This window comes from Lepidochelys kempii, chromosome 3 (genome assembly GCF_965140265.1).
Source record: "Lepidochelys kempii isolate rLepKem1 chromosome 3, rLepKem1.hap2, whole genome shotgun sequence".
NCBI classification, from domain to species: domain Eukaryota; kingdom Metazoa; phylum Chordata; order Testudines; family Cheloniidae; genus Lepidochelys; species Lepidochelys kempii.
Window position 1 is genome coordinate 157,824,550 of NC_133258.1, and position 18,137 is coordinate 157,842,686.

General features: G+C 42.5%; 1 protein-coding gene across 2 annotated transcripts; it reads left to right on the top strand.

Moving 5' to 3' along the window:
* The first annotated feature begins 2,990 nt into the window (after nt 1-2,990).
* SDE2 (SDE2 telomere maintenance homolog) lies at nt 2,991-17,133 on the top strand. 2 transcript variants are annotated; one of them, XM_073338705.1, is made up of 7 exons: nt 2,991-3,175; nt 5,454-5,571; nt 8,028-8,139; nt 8,750-8,919; nt 10,757-10,868; nt 12,385-12,751; nt 16,268-17,133. In XM_073338705.1, exons 1-7 carry the CDS (start codon nt 3,068-3,070, stop codon nt 16,481-16,483), a joined length of 1,203 nt encoding a protein of 400 aa, XP_073194806.1. In that variant the 5' UTR covers nt 2,991-3,067; the 3' UTR covers nt 16,484-17,133. The 2 variants fall into 2 exon arrangements, with proteins under 2 accessions (XP_073194806.1, XP_073194807.1); XM_073338706.1 differs by having other exon boundaries at nt 12,385-12,767; nt 16,268-16,340.
* Nucleotides 17,134-18,137: the final 1,004 nt, after the last annotated feature.

An 18,137-nucleotide genomic window follows, 5' to 3' on the forward strand; every position in this document is an offset into this window, starting at 1 on the left:
ATCTGACTTCCTTTAAAACTGGATATCTGAAGGGACTGACACTGGGCTGGAGATATATATTTTCATTTCTACAATGGCAGTTCATTCAGATCAGTTCAAATCAGCTGTGGTGACTGCATCTGAAATCTATGCCGTAGCCTTCATAAAATGAGTTAGAGGGTTTTAGTGCCGTTCCTGGTGAATACATCACAAAAGCCACCATCTAATTTGGCACTAACTGGTCCCCTTCTTGGGCGCTGCTGCAGCAACAAAGCCAAGAATTGAATAAGTTATGGAGACTGAACTGCACTCTGCAGAATACCTTAGGTGGAAAAGAAGCCCAGTGGCAGAGCAATGTGTACTGCTGTTTCCTATCCTACAGCTACTTAGACTCAGAGGCTAGTCCCCAGAAATATTAATTTGGAACCTTTTACTACCATTGAATTCACTTTACAAGTACTGTAAAAACAGCTGTTTTTACCATAATTTAGATGGGGGGGAGCTAAATGAAGATTACAAAGCAAGGCACATATCTCAGGTAAATGTTATGATCTGAATAGTGTTATTGCCATACAGTCAGTTGAGGCCTCTTCTAATTTATACATATTTAATGTGAATATTACTTATCCAGTTGCATAAAAGAATCATTCCAGTTCACCTCAGGTAAAGACATCATTTACAATGGTTTTTAAAATGCATGTCAGTTACTGAAAAGAATAAAGTATCTCCTTGAAGCCCGCCAGCCATTAATGTGGAGTGTTGTGTCAAATTAATAAAGCAAATAAAGCTACAAATAAAGCCTGACTTCTGGCTCATTCATTAATTCCTGGAGAACCCACTGAAGTTACAATCATAATGAAGTGTGAGACTGGTCCTTTAAACATCACGGTTGGGACATTCAGAGAATGCTGGAAACGTGGTTTGATACTTTGCCAAGTTATGCTTACAAGGGAACTTCAGTACTCCATTAATCTTTGACTACAGGGAGCTTCCTTGCTAAATTTCTGTTCCATATAGGTTCTTATTGCTCCCATCACCACAGTATCTGAGTGCCTTTCAGTATTGCAGTTTGAACCACTGAGCTACAGCCAGTGTAGCCCCCATCAGTAACAACAACAGTGGGACTACTAGTGTGGACTGGCCACCATTGTATCATGGACTAGCCAGTGACATTTTAACTACCTTATGATCTAGGCCTGCTTTGAGCAGGATTAGATGACAGAGATAAAAATGTCAGCAGCTGGCCTACAGTAGCTCTACTACCATTGCTACCTCCAAAGGAACTGAACTGGTGCTTAAGAAGGAAACCATGTTAAAACCATTTTTAATATTGTTTGTGCAAAAAGGTGTTAAAAGAAGGTAACACTTTCAGTAGTTTCTCTAGCCAGCATACTCCAAACCATTCTACAAATTATGCTCTGGCAGCTTGTCTGATGGGGTTAGGCTTACTACCCCAGGAAGCTACATTTTACATGTTTTCATGGCTAACATGGTTTCACAACTAGTATAAGTTCCTGGACTACACAAAGAATATTGAGATCTGCAATTCTTCACCAATCCAGGGTGTGGACATTTTTGCCACTACCCGCATGGTGGTTAAAAATGCCTTGGTTTTGTTAATTTCATGTGTTCAAAAATTGTGAGTCAAGTGCAAAAAACCCCAGGAGATTTTAAAAAGTAATGATTTGGGCAGTTCTTTTAATTTGCTTTTTGATTGTTGACCCTTTAGGGTTCATGTTTTTAACTGTCTCTTCAACCATCAGGTGTAGTAGAAACTTACTTTTTTAGTAAAAGCTGAGAATCTGACATAATCACAATTCTAGAATCTGAGGCTTCAAGTAAAATACTCAATATTGCAAGACTCATGAAAAAATGAGAGTTGGCAGCAGAGTCCTTTCTTCACTCCAGCCTCCACCGTGACTCCAACAAATGGAGTTACACTGGTGGAGAATTATGTGGCCTAATTTTTCTAATGTGGAAGCATGTGGCCTCCATGCTAGATGTTGATTTTTTGATTGTGAGCTCTTTAGGGAAGGGATTGTCTCATAAAAAGGTTTGAATAATAACTTACATATTGGGGGTTACTTCTGCAATATACATAAATAAAAATATCTATCTCCCAAATATCAGGGCCCTAATAAAACTTGCACTGACTTTCATACACGTGCATACTGTATAGTCTTTTAAAATGTGAAGTTTACAGGACCACTGCCTGGAAAATGCACTGTATTCTCTGTTACCTACAGATATCTTTGCTTTTGCCTAAATATTCAGGCCCAAACCTTCAACTGTGTGTGCCCAAACTCAAGTAATTAAGGGGGACATTTTCAAAAACACCTGACTGATCTGGGAGCACAAATCCCATTGGCATTTTTTGCTCCTTAACCCCATAGGGTCTTTTGAAAGTCTTCTCCTAAATCCATATTTAGGTACCTACATCAGTCACTTGGAGTTTTAAGCATGTATTTATGTTGCAAAGTTTTGGTTTGAATGCCTAATTTTAGGATTCAAAGCCTGAAAAAGTTGGCCTAAGCACCTAGCTAGTAAGGCAAGGACACATTGGAGATTACAGATAGTGTGGGGGTTGCACTAAATTTTTGGTGGTGTACTGATCGTTTTGTAGGTACATATCCCGCGTGGCTTCAAAAATACACCAGCCGCGAGAAGAAAAAGCTCCCAGTTCACAGGATGGCCTGGGGGGGAAGATCACAGTCCGACTAAGGCGGCTGCCTTGTAGTTATTGCAAAGGCTGCAGACGGAGTAAAGCAGGGACAGCAGCTCCTGGTGCTGCGCCCTTCTCTGCTGCTCTGGCCCAGGACGAGGCGACCGGGAGGGAGGGAGACGGACTGGCAGGCAACCGACCTCTTGTGGTCACCCCGCAGCTCCGCCCCGGCGGCCCCGCCCTTCTTTATCGGTCTTCTCCAGACCTGCCCCTCCCGCTGCGACCCACGGGCGGGGCCCCTGCCAGCCACGTGACGGCTGCCCAGCTTCCGGGTTGGCTTCCTGCGTCATCAGCATGCGCCGTGCCCACTGCCTGCCCTGCGGCGCTTCCTCTCGCGGCTAGGCCGGGGCTGCTGAGCGGGGGAAGATGGCGCTGCTGGTGCGGGACCCGGGCGCTTCTCGAGCGCAGCTCGTGCCGCTGCCCCCCGGGGGCGGCTCGGTGCGGGACTGGCTCCGCATTCGCTGCCGCGCACAGGTAGGAGCGGGAGCGCAGCTGGGGGCGGCCCTGCCCGTATTGGGGGTGCCTCTGCTCTCGGGGGAGGGGAGCCCCCGAGGGAGGGAGGGAGGAAGAAAGAGGAGGAGGAAGAAGAAGGTGATGTTGATCTGGTCCCTAAGTTTCCACTGTTGCCCTCAGAACCTGGGTGCTGCCCCTGCCTGGTGTCTTGGGCCTGCTCGTGAATCATTCTCTTCGCTACAAAACCTGCCCCTGTGTGGACTAAGGTCAGGCTTGACAAAGCCCTGGCTGGGATGGTTTAGTTGGGGATTGGTCCTGCTTTGAGCAGGGGGTTGGACTAGATCACCTCCCAAGGTCCCTTCCAACCCTGATATTCTATGACTAGGTTCTAGTGTTCCGCTACTGGAGCGTTTGCTTTTACTGGACAAATTAGAAAATCTCTTTACCAGCAAAGATGTGAGCTTGAAGACCTGTCCCTCCCCCTCTAAATCTTCAGTAGTTGAGGCGATCACTGAAATATCAACAGTGCCCATACCTGCAGCTTCTTGAGCAGTTTCAGGATGTCACTGATAATTAAACTATAATAGAGGAGACCCTGGTTTTGGGTCTTGGCAAATAAATGAGATACTGATTCCTTAAAATCTCTAGTAGGATTCTGTTGATTACTATGTTTTTCTTAATATGTATAAAACAATATCTTATTGCAGTGACAGTTAGAGGCCCCAGCTGAGATTGATGCCCCTTTGTGCCAGGTATTGCACAAATGCATAATAAGAGCAATCCTCTTTCTCTTAAGAGCATGCAATCTAAATAGCAAGAGAGATGAGGGAAAGATGAGGACCTGAGACACAAGAGATATTATGTGGTGTGCCTATTAGGGGTCTGGAACACATGACTTATGAGGAGAGGCTGAGGGAACTGGGATTGTTTAGTCTGCAGAAGAGAAGAATGAGGGGGGATTTGATAGCTGCTTTCAACTACCTGAGAAGTGGTTCCAGAGAGGATGGTTCTAGACTATTCTCAGTGATGGAAGAGGACAGGACAAGGAGTAATGGTCTCAAGTTGCAGTGGGGGAGGTTTAGGTTGGATATTAGGAAAAACTTTTTCACTAGGAGGGTGGTGAAACACGGGAATGCGTTGCCTAGGGAGGTGGTAGAATCTCCTTCCTTAGAAGTTTTTAAGGTCAGGCTTGACAAAGCCCTGGCTGGGATGATTTAATTGGGGATTGGTCCTGCTTTTGAGCAGGGGGTTGGACTAGATGACCTCCTGAGGTCCTTCCAACCCTGATTTTCTATGATTCTAAAGTCACACAGGAAATCTGTGGCAGAGTAAGGAACTGAGCCCAGATCTCCTGAGTCCGCATCTGGTGCTGTAAATATAAGAACATTATTTTTCTCAATTACAAATGATGGTCTGCAATAGCCAAAGTCTACCTTTTAAAAAAAATCCAGTTTTGTAACCTCTTCCGCCTTCACAGCCTTAGGGAGAACAGCAAGGCTTGCACTCCCAACATCTGCAGGTGACAGCAGTGAAATATTTCACTCTTTCTGTCCAGCTGCATCAGACATGCTCTGCCCACTTGCCATGCAGGGAGCCAGGAATGTCTGATCTCATCTTCCTACAATTACTGGAGGAGTTGACAACGCACTAGACAAACTTTGACATCCTGGGGTTGTGGGTATCTTCTTTCTTTCCTCTGATTGCCCTAGAGGAGTGGAGGAAGAGGAGGTGCTTATTTTATTTTTTGACTAATACAAAGTTAAGCACCTCCAATAAGTGATATAAAGTGCATTTTAACAGTGGAATCCATTTGTAGGTGAATGTAAACTACTCTGTAAGCACCTTTAACCTTCACTAAAAACTTGAATTGGAAAATATACCTGTCATCAATAAATCATGATAATAATCTTCCCACCAGCAGAGCCCAGTAGCTTAAGAAAAAGGTAACTCCATAATGTAGCACATACCTGAGTGTACAATGTTAGAAATGGGAGGAGGGGAGGAAAGATTCCTTCCTCACCCCTATTTGCAGGCTGTGTAAATCAGGAATGAGAGACTGTACTTTGATTCCAGCTCATCAAATGAGTTACCCATAACTTGATTTAAAAATGTATTTGTAATTTTTAAGATTATACATATTCAGTGAATGATTGGGGGGGGGGTCTTAGAAAGCTTCTGCTTTGTTTTTAATTTCTTATTAAAAAGGAGGCAAAAAGCCTATTCTCCTTTTATTGTTTTAAAATGGATTACTCAGACTGATCAAAATCCGTTTTTATAGACTGAATGTTATTGTTTCTAGGGCATTCCTGAGGACAGTTTCTATGTGAAATGTAATGGGCGACTGGTTAATACTGAAGACTTGCTACAGGATGGAGTTGTTTATAGTCTGGAGCCAAGACTTTGTGGTGGAAAAGGAGGTCAGTTGCTGATGCTGCATGGGGGACTGTCAAATTTTTAATATATTCAAATCTAGGGGTAAAATTTCAAAGGCTCCTAAGGGATTTGAGAAACTAAATTTCAGTTAAAATCAACAGGAATTAGGCTCCTCAGTCACTTTGCTGTTTTTGAAAAGTTTACTCTAAACCATGACCTATGGAGGTTCTTAGCTTATTTTATTCTACAATAAACTTGTGAGTCAGAAAAGTCCTTGATAGCCAGAACCCCTTCATTCTAAGATTTTATGGCCATAAAGCTCATCACAGAATCTACCACTTGCCATGCAGTCCTGTGCCATAACTCAAGCTTTCATTTAAAAAAAAAAATTCTAACCTTTATGATCATAAAAATGTGAAGTGAGTGTAACTGATGCAGTGTTGGTTTCCTGTGTCTGCAGTGCAGACAATCTGAAATTGTACCTGTGAAACCTAAACTTGGCCATTTAAATGTCAGAATAAACTGTTTCTGCTAAAGCAATTATCAGTGAAAGATTCAGCTATAATGTGTTTATCACAGAAACTCAAATTGCCTCTCAGCCGTTTAAGTTTCAAAAGACCCAGCTGCCTACTGCTCAGATGCCAGAACAACCCATTTCCTGCTCAATAACTGCATTAAATATATTCTGTATCATCAGTATAAAGATATGCACCCCTCTGAAACACTGCAATGTAGGCACATTATAAAACTGAATTTAATAACAAAGGTAAGCAGGTTACTGGACTAATTATATTTTCATATTTGGTAGATAAATGCATTCCTTTTAAAATGTTCAGTAAAGTTCCCCATCATTTCCTATCTTCAGGCCACAGAAATCAAGGGGGCTTCCTTTAGAATTCCGGTCCAGCTTGCTACATCTTGTTTATAGAATTAGGCAGAATGAAAGTAAATACGGCTTCTGTGACTTTTTTTAATCCCCCTGAAGACAACTGGCTGCTAGTATCTGTTTATAACTTGCAAACACCCAGTGTCATGCCTGCCAGCTTCTACTCTACTGTGGCAATCCAGCATGCATCATTCTATGATGTCACAGTTGCCATTGGAGTCCTGCTGGACCAAGTCAACTAAATAGTATTTTTCAAAATCGTACCGTTGGCCTTGTCAAGTTCTTCTGTTTGGGTTTTAAAATAAAAATGTGGGGTAAAGCAAGGCACTCTGTCACAAGCCTGAGCCTATACAGGTCTGAGCCTCTGAAGACCTGCTTAATGGCCCCTTTGGGCTCAAAATCAGACCGTCACAGAGAAACTGAAATGTTTATGATAGGACTTGGGAGCGTTGCCATTGACTTCAGTAGGAGCAGAATTGGGCCCAGGTTTAGAAAATAGCTCTCTATACTCTTTAGAATATAAAATCCAGTGAAACCTGTAATAAGCAACTTCCTCACAAGTGTCTGCTTGGAATCAGCTTTGCAAAATTTTATTCACCTATGGCAGTAGTTTGTTTTAATAAGGGAGTGACTAGGTGACTCTCTTGTTCAGTGGGTGGGTGTCTGGCTTGGTAAATTTCCATGGCATTTTTTCAAGGCTGCTGTAAGGGTCTTCAAGGATTCTAGTACAGTTTTGTTCAACTTTTAGTTAAAGAATAGTGTAATAAATGGCACTTAGGTAGTACTTTAAAGCTCTGCACTGACATTAATCCTCACTGTTTCTTCACGGTAGTTAGGTAAGTATTATCCGTAACTCGTGAGGGGGTGAGATTGAGACAGAAGTTAAGTGAAGTGACAAGAACAAGTCAGTGGCAGAGGTGCAAGTAGAACACTAACATTACTGGGTCTCCACCAGACCACGTTGCCTTATGTGACTACCGCTCTTGGGCAATTAATTTTTGTTGGCACTCTGCAAAATCCAGGCTATAGCCTGCAAAAATCACTTTCCCAGCCCCTGTGCAGGTGTCCTCAATATATGGGAGTCCTGACAATGGTCCCATTGGGAGATCCTGGATAGATGGGAGGGGAGGCTCAAGTGGTCCCAATATGGAAAAGATTGAGAACCACTGTGCTAGAGGACTCCAGTAGCCTGTGGTATCAGGAATACAGATTCAAGGGATATCAGTAGCTCAGGAATTCAGCTGGCATGACTTCAAGAGAGCTAAAATTAAAAGATGGTTTAAGCTTAGTTATACTTTGAATGCCCCTCTTTGACTTGGTGTTTGAGACATTCAGCTCAATAATATAATTTATCACATTGTATCTATTAAATATTTACAGCTCATCTTTGGCCTCAGTTATTCTGAGAGAAAGCAAGTAGCTAAACTTTCAGTATCTCTTTCTTCACCACTGGTGAAGAAACAAGATTTTTTTTTCTGTAGTATATTATGTCTCATTACCTTGATCTTTATTACTGGTGTGTGGGGAAGAGGGTGAATAGCTATTTTTAAAAATTGTTATGGTCCTGTAGATCTCCGTCTCGCAGCTTTGTAGCTGATTTCTGGTAACTTTCAGGTTTTGGATCTATGCTCCGAGCACTTGGCGCTCAAATTGAAAAGACAACGAATCGAGAGGCTTGCCGAGATCTTAGTGGAAGGAGACTACGAGACGTTAACCACGAAAAAGCGTGAGGCATTTACTTTATCAGAAATATCATTATAAAATACAATGACCTATCTTTCATTGTTAGAAGAGGTCAAACAAGAGGCTTTTATGGTCAGAATAATGAAACTTTATGGATATTAGAAGGAGCTTTTAGCTCTTTGAAACCCTTAACACAATATGGATAGAAGCTAGCAGGAGTCTACTGTCTGCTTGAAGAGTATACAAATTAGTGCAAATTAAAGGTGACCATACTGCAATGTGTTTGTGAGATGTTTGTCTGTACCTATTGTCAGTGTTTCTCAGGGATAGAATAGTGTTCTCACACAACAGAAAAATTATAGGATCCTCAAAGCACACAACCATGTAGCTGCAGACCAGTGATATTCACACAACTTTGGAGCCCATCATTAATCTGTCTTGCATAAATAAACCTTCCTCCCTCCAGTAGTGAAATTTCCATGTGTTGCTGCAGGGTGCATCTTTTTTTTGTGACTAACTCACTTATTTCCTATCCTCTTCCTTTTTCTGTCCCCATCAGTGGGTGAAAGTGTTCAGTAACTGCAGAGCAATAATCATTGTTAGATTAAAATGACTGAATGGTTCCTATTTTTTGGACCCTTTTTTCTCTGCAGAATGGCTGAGTGGGTGAAGCAGCAAGCAGAGCGAGAAGCAGAAAAAGAACAAAGACGCCTAGAAAGGCTGCAGCGTAAACTTGCAGAACCAAAGCACTTTTTCACTAATCCAGACTACCAGCAACAGTGTCACGAGATGGCTGAGCGGCTAGAGGATTCAGTTCTTAAAGGTACTACTGAGAACAGTTATTTTAAGGAGTCATTCCAAGTAATCAGTCAACATAGGACTGTTTTCAATCATATCTTATTAAAATATGGCTGTTTGAATTAACACTATTTGAGAAATTGTTACTGACCTTAAATATTTCAGGCTACATTCCACTATTTCATCTGGGTGAAATAGACCAAATTTGACTTCTAATTAGGGCTGTCAAGTGATAAAAAATATTAATCGTGCGATTAATCGCACTGTTAAACAATAATAGAATACCATTTATTTAAATATTTTTGGATGTTTTCTACATTTTCAAATATATTGATTTCAGTCACAACACAAAATACAAAGTGTACAGCGCTCACTTTATTTTTTAGTAAAATAATTTACACTAAAAAAACAAAAGAAATAGTATTTTTCAGTTCACCTCATACAAGTACTGTAATGCAGACTCTTTATCATGAAAGTTGAACTTACAAATGTAGAATTATGTACAAAAAACCTGCATTCAAAAATAAAACAATGTAAAACTTTAGAACCTACAAGTCCAATCAGTCCTACTTCTTGTTCAGCCAATTGCTCAGATAAACATGTTTGTTTACATTTGCAGAAGGTAATGCTGCCCGTTTCTTGTTTACAATGTCACCTGAAAGTGAGAACAGGTGTGTGCATGGCACTGTTGTAGCTGGCATCACAAGATGTTTACATGCCAGATGTGCTAAAGATTCATATGTCCCTTGTTGCTTCAACCACCATTCCAGGGGACATGCATCCATGCTGATGACTGGTTCTGCTAGATAACGATCCAAAGTAGGGCGGACCAATGCATGTCAATTTTCATAATCTGAATCAGATGCCACCAGCAGAAGGTTGATTTTCTTTTTTGATGGATTGGGTTCTGTAGTTTCCGCATCAGAGTGTTGCTCTTTTAAGACATCTGAAAGCATGCTCCACACCTCGTCCCTCTCAGATTTTGGAAGGCACTTCAGATTCTTAAATCTTGGGTTGAGTGCTGTAGCTATCTTTAGAAATTTCACATTGGTATCTTCTCTGCATTTTGTCTAATTTGCAGTTAAAGTGTTCTTAAAACTAACATGTGCTGGGTCATCATCTGACACTGCTATAATACGAAATACATGGCAAAATGAGGGTAAAACAGAGCAGGAGACATACAATTCTCCTCCAAGGAGTTCAGTCACAAATTTAATTAATGCATTTTTTTTTTTAACAAGTGTGATCAGCATGGAAGCGTGTCCTCTGGAACGACGGACAAAGCGTGAAGAGGCATATGAATCTTTAGTGAGTCTGGCACATAAATAGCAGTGCCATCAAAAACTCTCTGAAGATGGTGATAGGAACTCAGCAGTAAGAATCATATGTAAACTTTTTTGTAGTAAACAGATCATAGATTAACAAATTTTATGGAGAGTTTAGAAATAGACTATAATAAAATATCTGGATTACACAAGTGTCCTTTGCAGTTACTTTGTGTAGCCATTGATTGTTACCCTGTTGGGAGGTTCAGCAGGGGCACGAGATACCTTTTCACCTCAGAAGTGCTCTCTCCAGTACAGGGTTGACTCTCCTGTGGGGAAGCTTTTGCTGCTGCTGCCCACATTATGCCTGTTCTGAGTTTATGTGGAAGACTTCACTCTCCAGGGCTCTCAGTCCAGCACCTTCCACGAATACTAAAGAAAGACGTCTTACGTACTTATGGAAAGTAATTGGAACCATAGAGCATCCTTGTTCTCCTTGATCAGCTACTTGGAGCTTTAAAATCTTCTTATATGGATTTGGTAATCTCATAACAACCTAATATAGAGTAGAATAAATCTTTTAACTTTGCTTTGAAGGAATGCAGGCCTCTTCCAGTAAGATGGTGTCTCCAGAAACCAGTGATTGTCGGAAGCGCCCAAATGAGTCAGAAAAGAGTGGAGCTAAATTTGGGAAAAGGAAATGTTTTTGGTAAGTATTATGGCTTGAACAAGCTTCTTAAAGAATAAGAAAAGCAATAGATAATTACCAAGGGGAAATGATTACTTTTTGTATCACTGGTACAGACTTAAAATACCATTTTAACTAATCACCAGTAAAAGTCAGACAGCTGAAAGTGAGCACTCCCAGGAACAGTGCTACTGCCGTTCTACAGGCACCAAGGAAATCTAATCTGAAGAAGCTTTGACCCCTCTCGTCTTTCCCTCGTACAGTAACTCCTCACTTAAAGTCGTCCCGGTTAATGTTTTTTCATTGTTACGTCGCTGATGTATTAGAGAACATACTAATTTAAAGTTGTGCAATGTTTGCTTGTAACGTTGTTTGGCCATGGGAGCTTGGAACCAGGGTGGGCTGGCAGCTCCCCTCCACCACCCCCCCAGCATCTCCCACCGGCTGGCGGCCGTGCGGATCAGCAACTCCCCGCTCTCTCCCCGTGCCTCCCGCCTGCAGCAATCAGCTGTCCCAGCATTCAGGGGGGAAGATGTGGTGTGCTGGGGGGGAGGGAGGAGAAGGGAGAGCAGGGGTGGGAAGAGGTGGGGCAGGGGTAGAGTAGGGGTGGGAAGAGGCAGGGTGGGGGTGGGGCCTTGGGGGAAGGGGGTGGAGTGGGGGCAGGCCTGGGGCAGAGCTGGGGGTTGAGCACCCCTGGTACTTTGGAAAGAACAGCAAGAGGAGCAGCTGGACGATTCACCCTCTGACTCCACCTTAACCAAGTTTCACAGTCATCATTGCTGAGTACAGTATTGCATTATTTGTTTAAAATTGTTTAAAACTTATACTGTATATGTATATAATGTCTTTTGTCTGGCGAAAAAAATTTCCCTGGAATCTAACCCTTCCCCTGCATTTACATTCATTCTTATGGGGAAATTGGATTTGTTTAACATCGTTTCGCTTAAAATTGCATTTTTCAAGAACATAACTACAACATTAAGTGAGGAGTTACTGCACTGCTTCATGCCCCAGTGCGTCCTGCTGCCCTGCCCTCATCAGTGGTCATTCTGGATAATTAAACTGGGCTCAACCTTTCCTACCTTATGTAACTTGAAGACTTTTTTTTGACCCCTTTAATCTTCTCTCACTCCAGTTTGTTCATCTTTCGTAGAGAAAACAGTGGGAGAATCATAAATTGTTCTGTTCTTTTAACAAAATGAGTTTTTGAATTCCATTGTTTAAAATGATGAACTAGAATGATTAGACATAGTAAAGATGTTCATGTGGCTAAAGGTCTGCCATCTGGCAGTAGCAGATTTGGCTCATTCTTTAGTAGGAGTGCTTTAGAAAGTATATCTGGCTCCTGATGGAGTGCCTGGAGTTATGTACAGTAACAGTGACTTCTACCCTTTTGAGTGCAGGAATTAAATTGGTCTGGAGACAATCCAGTCTAGTCCTCCTTTGCTAGGCTAGTACAGTGAGTTCTTTGGGGCACGTGAAGGAGAAAGTAACTCCTTTTTAATTAAAATTTTTTAACCAGTGTTGTTTGTAACAGGATGGGAGTGGAAGGACTGGCAGATCCCGAGAGCTCAGATGATGGTGATAGTGAAGATGATTCTCCTAGCACGGCAGAAGGTAGTTGGCAATCAACTGGCAGCCACGTTGAAAAGACTGAACTCACAAGTGAGTGGCCCAGTAGCTCAGAGGATTCCACTGGATGCAGTTCAACCTCCAATCCTACTGAGAAATCACAAGAACAACAAGAAGATCTTGGAAAAGATCTACCAGAGAAGGTGCCTGCAGGTGGGCAGACTGAAACTCCAGCAGCTGATGAAAAAAATGAAGCAGCTAAGACCCTGAAGGATGGGGAGCAAGAGAATGTTTCAGCTACTCAGCAGGAAACAAACCAGTTGCAGAGCACAGTAAGCAGTACTAAATGTGAATGTCTAGAGATGGACTTAATGCTTCTTTTTCCTCTCTGCCCATCATCTGTCTTTGGACCACTTTTTCTATCATCCAGTTAGTGAATGACCTACCTAACTGACATAAAGGGACACGGCCAAAGTAGTTGGGTCTAAAAATTAACTTGCCTTGATGGTTCTCATGGTAATTCATATTTCTAAATAATGCTCACTCTGGGCTCTAAATAGCTCCTTATAGCAGCTCAAAACAATTCCCAAGTTACTGCATGAACCACTTTAAGACCAATTGGCTTAGTTATGCTAGATCAGAGGTGGGAAAACTACGGCCCGTGGGCCACATCTGGCCTGTGGGATCCTCCTGCCCGGCCCCTGAGCCTCTGGCCCAGGAGGCCCCTCCCCTGCTGTTCCCCCTCCCCCGCAGCCTCAGCTCACTGCGCTGTCGGCGCAATGCTCTGGGCGGCAGGGCATTGAGCTCTTGCCGGGCAGCGCAGCTGCAGAGCCGTGGCCTGACCCGGTGCTCTGAGCCGCGCGGTGGCGGGGCTGGCTCCAGCCGGGCGGCACGGCTGCCTGTCCTGGCGCTCTGGGCAGCCCGGCTGTAGCGCCGCCAGCCACCGGTGCTCTAGGCAGCTGGGGGGGGTTGGATAGAGGGCAGGGGAGTTTGGGGTGGTGGTTGGGGGATGGTGGTGTGGATAGGGGGCAGGGCCGTCAGAGGAATGGGGGCAGTCAGGAAGGGGGGGGTGGATGGGGCGGCAGGGGTCAGCCAGCGGCAGGGGTCCCAGGAGAGCCGTCAGGGGACGGGGGGGTTGGATGGGGTAGGAGTCCCAGGAGGGCCATCAGGGAACAGGGGGCTTGGATCTGATGAATATGGATGTGTATAGTGGACTTTGGTTTGCCTTGTTCTGACTATTCATTCAGCAGAAGTGTTCATAAAAACCTGCCAGTGTGCCTGGGCTCCTGCAGGGGATGGTAGCTAGAATGCTCCCTAAGTGGCTATATTTCCTCAATATCATGTGGTCCATATATCTGTTGGTGAGGTGATGTTAAGTGATCATTATACTAGTGTCTTGAGGCCACTTAATTATCTTCAATACACATCAGTCTTATCCTGAAGCCATCACCTTCACTCAACTGAAAAATACCACTGGTTAGGTCAGGAGGAAGATCAGTGAAAGATACATCCTGCACTATGGACTAAAAGTGGCCATGTACTAGCTCTAATGGAAACTAACTCCAGGGAGAGTCCTCCAGTGACACCTATCACAAAACCCCCATGAGTTCAGCACTGGAACCAAAGCAGTAATGCCTCAGATTGTAACTAGAGTGATAGGTCATGGGGGAATGTTAATCTCTGAGATAGCCAAGTCCTAGCATGTCTAGGGCTCTCCACGTCTAATTGCTCTCAGCTATCTATTCTCTCTCTTTCCTGAAGGGGTTAGGCACCCCTCATGAGTGTCTTTCCTTTTTCCCACAAGTGTAGCCAGAGATCATCCCATTTGTCTGAAAAGTTCTTCCTCTTGGAAAATATAGTCTACTTTGTAGGATGAAAGATTTTTCCGGCTCACTGTATCAAGTTTGGTCACATCACCTTTAAGTGTAGGTTGACCTTAATATTCATCCTTGAAGGTTACCTAAGTTAGAAGTTAGTCACTTGGGGCTTTTGTTTGGAGCAGACAAAAGCCAATTGACTAGTTCATCTATCTCGGTTTTCTCTTACATAAACACTTCAGTGTGGTGTTTGGACAAACCACCTTAGATAACTGAGACTGCAGCTCTCATTCAAGCAACAAGATTCGGTTCCAGTATGTCTCTTAGACAGTAGCAGCTCCTGGGAGCAAGGATGTGATGTGCCACGGTTGAGTTTCCAAACAGTGGTGGAAGAGCAGATTTAAAGAAAACAATGAATCCATTATCTCAACAGTGGAGTAACCTGCTTACTCATATTTCCTTAATAGATGGGCAGTTCAGAGTCTTATGTATCACATCACTGACAAGGTATATTAATTACTTTGTTGAATTTTTGTCAGCTACATGAGAGGCCTGGATTAGCTTTCTAGCCAATGAAAATTTGATTTTCAGCCTTTGACTTCTGCAGAGTCTTTCTTAGTCGTAGTAATATGTTTGGACGCATTCATTCCAAAGAGCTGAATCTTGACAATTGGCAAGTAAGTGAACAAACAAAATTGAATGAGGGAAAACCCATCACAAAATGTACTTGAGTTTTTAACAGGTGTAGTTCAGTTAACTGAAACTTTGTAATATATGCTTGAGTGGACAGTAGGAACTATCTTAAACTGGATATTTGCAACACAGCGGTGTTTTATCTTTTCCCTCATTATTTGCAGCGTTCCCGCCTCTTGGAACAGGAAACTTCACAAATGGCATAGTAAATTCTTGTAGGTAGCAAATATTATGATGGTGCCCGCTGCATTTTGTGAAAGTAGTGACGATAGTAATAAGACCTCAGAACAGCTCCATTCGGTGCTAAGACACAGTGAGGGGGTTTTGTTTTTGTTTTTTTTGTATGTGTAGCTTGGCAATGTGCGATACTGTACAGAATCAGACCCTGTTCTTAAGTAAACACTTACTGCTGGTTATTGGGCCAACAAATGAGCTGTCTCATTTCCATCACTGGGACCGTTTATTATTGAGTCCCTTTTGTTAACTCAAGCATGACACTTCATAGATGGCACTGTGCTTGTTAATAAGTGGTGTAAGAGTTGTCCCAAATTCCATATTCGGTTCAGTGGATACTAATAAATTGCATTGATATGACTCTTCCTAGAAGTTGAAGATGCTGATTTTCTTCATTTAAGGCATGGTTGGTGTCAGCTATGCTATGCGTCAAGATAAGATGCACTCCTAGAGCTTTACTCTCCCCTAAACACCTCATAAAAAGAGAATAGTTTGTCTGCAGTTCTTGTAACTTCAAGGTGGTTGAAATAGAAAAGTAGGCTGTCCCACCCCCTTTCGTGCTACTCATGGTGACTATTTCATCTTGGCTATATTCCAAATGAAGAAGGCTTGTAGCTTTGTGTCCTAGGTAGTAGATGGCCTGTGCAACTGAAGGATAAGGTGTTGAACTGTTAAGTGTTCAAGAATTCTGTGTTCATGCGATTATTTTTCTGTTACTTCCGAAGAACAAGAAGATAACAGGTCACTTGTTTTTATTTCCAGTTTGTTCAGCCCTCTCTCATAAACAGACTGTTAAACCCTGACCACTAATTTGGTCCATGGTATTTTGGCAGGATAACTTTAGAAATATAGTTGTCTGTAGATCACAAAAAGGAGTCTTAGGTTACTGGAATTCAAGTTTAATTGTGAAAATATCCCACTTACTGTACATAGATGTTTAACTATATTGTCACACTTTGAAAGTGTTTGGGTAACTTCCAAATAAGCCTGGAGTAGTAGTCTTCTGTAAAATGAATTCTTGTTGGAGACCAAATGAGCATAAGCCAAGAAGAACATATTGTTAATCTATTAAAACAATGAATTAATTGCATGTTCTCTCTGCAGGAGCCTACGCGAATAGATTTGCTGGCATTCAACTCTGCTGCCGAGATGGAAGAGCTAGGATTAGAGATGCTGAAGTTCGAACTGATGGCTCTAGGTCTGAAATGTGGAGGCACTTTACAGGAAAGAGCTGCGAGGCTTTTCTCAGTGAGAGGTCTGTCTAAAGACCAGATAGATCCGGCCCTGTTTGCAAAGTCCTCTAAAGGGAAAAAGAAATAAAATATATGCTGCTGTTAATTTCTGTTTATATCTGCACACTTCAGAAAAACAGCTTCTGTTCTGCTGTCACTCTGTGGGTTACGGTACCAACTGATGCTTTTATTAAGACCATTAAAAAATGGAAATCGGAGTATCTACACGCATCAAGTGCAAGTGGCAAGTTACAGAGCAAATTGCATAGTAGTAAGTGCTAAGTATTAAAGGGAGCTGAAAATGTAAACTGCTACATTTAAATCATATAATTAACAGCACACAGTGTCCCAGGAGGGTAGGAGAAACTGATGCTCAGAAGAGAGTGCTTTCCAGAAACGGATGTTCAACGCTGTCAGTGCCCAATTAAGTAAAAGTCAAACTAACTGAGTTAATATAGGATTACTAATCTGCTTTAATCTCCAGTTAGCCCAGATGGAACATGATTCAGTCTTGACAACTGAAGTCTGTCTTGAGGGAAAGGGAAACCTGTTGTATGGGTGACTTCAGATATGGTTAAATGCACTCTTTGTGAATTGGCTTGATAGTGCTGTCAAGCGTTGGTATAACAGGCTAATACAAGTGAAAACTTCGCTGTTTTGTGTGTGATATGACTTGTTGGTGTAAATATGTTTTCTTTAAATGAAAAGCAGTTTAATAAAGGAATCTTTATATATGAAGCTCTAGAAGAGACTTTGAATGGGGGAAAGGAGAAGACATCACGTATAAATACTTTTGAAGTACGTAATACACATGAAGGAGGCAAATTAATTGGAAGACAACGTGGAGCAATGGCTTGAAGCTTAATGAGAAGTCTTCCTAATAAAAGCAGCAGAGTATGTTCTCCAGGGAGCTGGATGAAGCACTATTATTGTAGGTATTCTAAAGCATGTTTTATACCACAATAGTGGAGATGGCTGTCATGAGTGGTCCTGCAAATTTACAAGGGGCCACGTGTTGAAGGCCAAGGGCCACATGCTGCCATGGATTTGTGGGTGCAACTTCAGTAGAGGTTTGTATAAAAAGATAGCAGGATAGATTCCCACAAGTGGTCTTTCTGCCTGTGGCCGCCTATGGAATATGTGCTTTATTTATTTCACTTCAGCTTAAAGAGCAGTAGAAGCAAAGAAAAGATCCTTTTATGCAATGGATTGTCAACCTGTGGAATTGCTGCATGAAATCACTAAGACAGCATGCAGGTGTCTAATACACAACTGGGTAATCTTGACCTCTAGCACTTACACTTTGATCAAAGCTGCTGGTGATCCTGCAAGAAATCCACTTACAGCCTGAATATGAAAGTTTTGATCCTCTGCAGGAATACACTTCTTGCATAACTACTTGCCAAGGCTGCTGTAACCTCTTTCCCAGAGTATTGTGTAGGTTACAGTCCAGCGTGGGAGCTCTGTTGCATTGGCTGCCACTTCCTTAATCCAAAATATAGTTGTATTGGCTAGAGGCAATTCGTATAGAAAATAAAATAGAGCTTATTGTAAAGTATCAGCAAGAAACCCTGTCCATGATGGATGCTCGAGTGATGGGCAGACCATACAGATAGAAACTGCTCTTTGAAGATCAGGCTGACCTTCAAAAGTTCAGCATGGGAGAGGTCTCCCAGCCTAGTATGGTCCTGCTATGATGTCAGTTGATTGTCTGAAATATGCTGTGCACGCTTTCCCAGAAG

Coding starts and splice junctions, on each gene's coding strand:
- SDE2 (XM_073338705.1), top strand. CDS start 3,068: ATGGCGCTGCTGGTGCGGGACCCGGGCGCTTCTCGAGCGCAGCTCGTG. Junction 5,572..8,027: donor ACTTTGTGGTGGAAAAGGAG/GTCAGTTGCTGA, acceptor GGTAACTTTCAG/GTTTTGGATCTATGCTCCGA. Junction 8,920..10,756: donor AGAGGATTCAGTTCTTAAAG/GTACTACTGAGA, acceptor TTTGCTTTGAAG/GAATGCAGGCCTCTTCCAGT.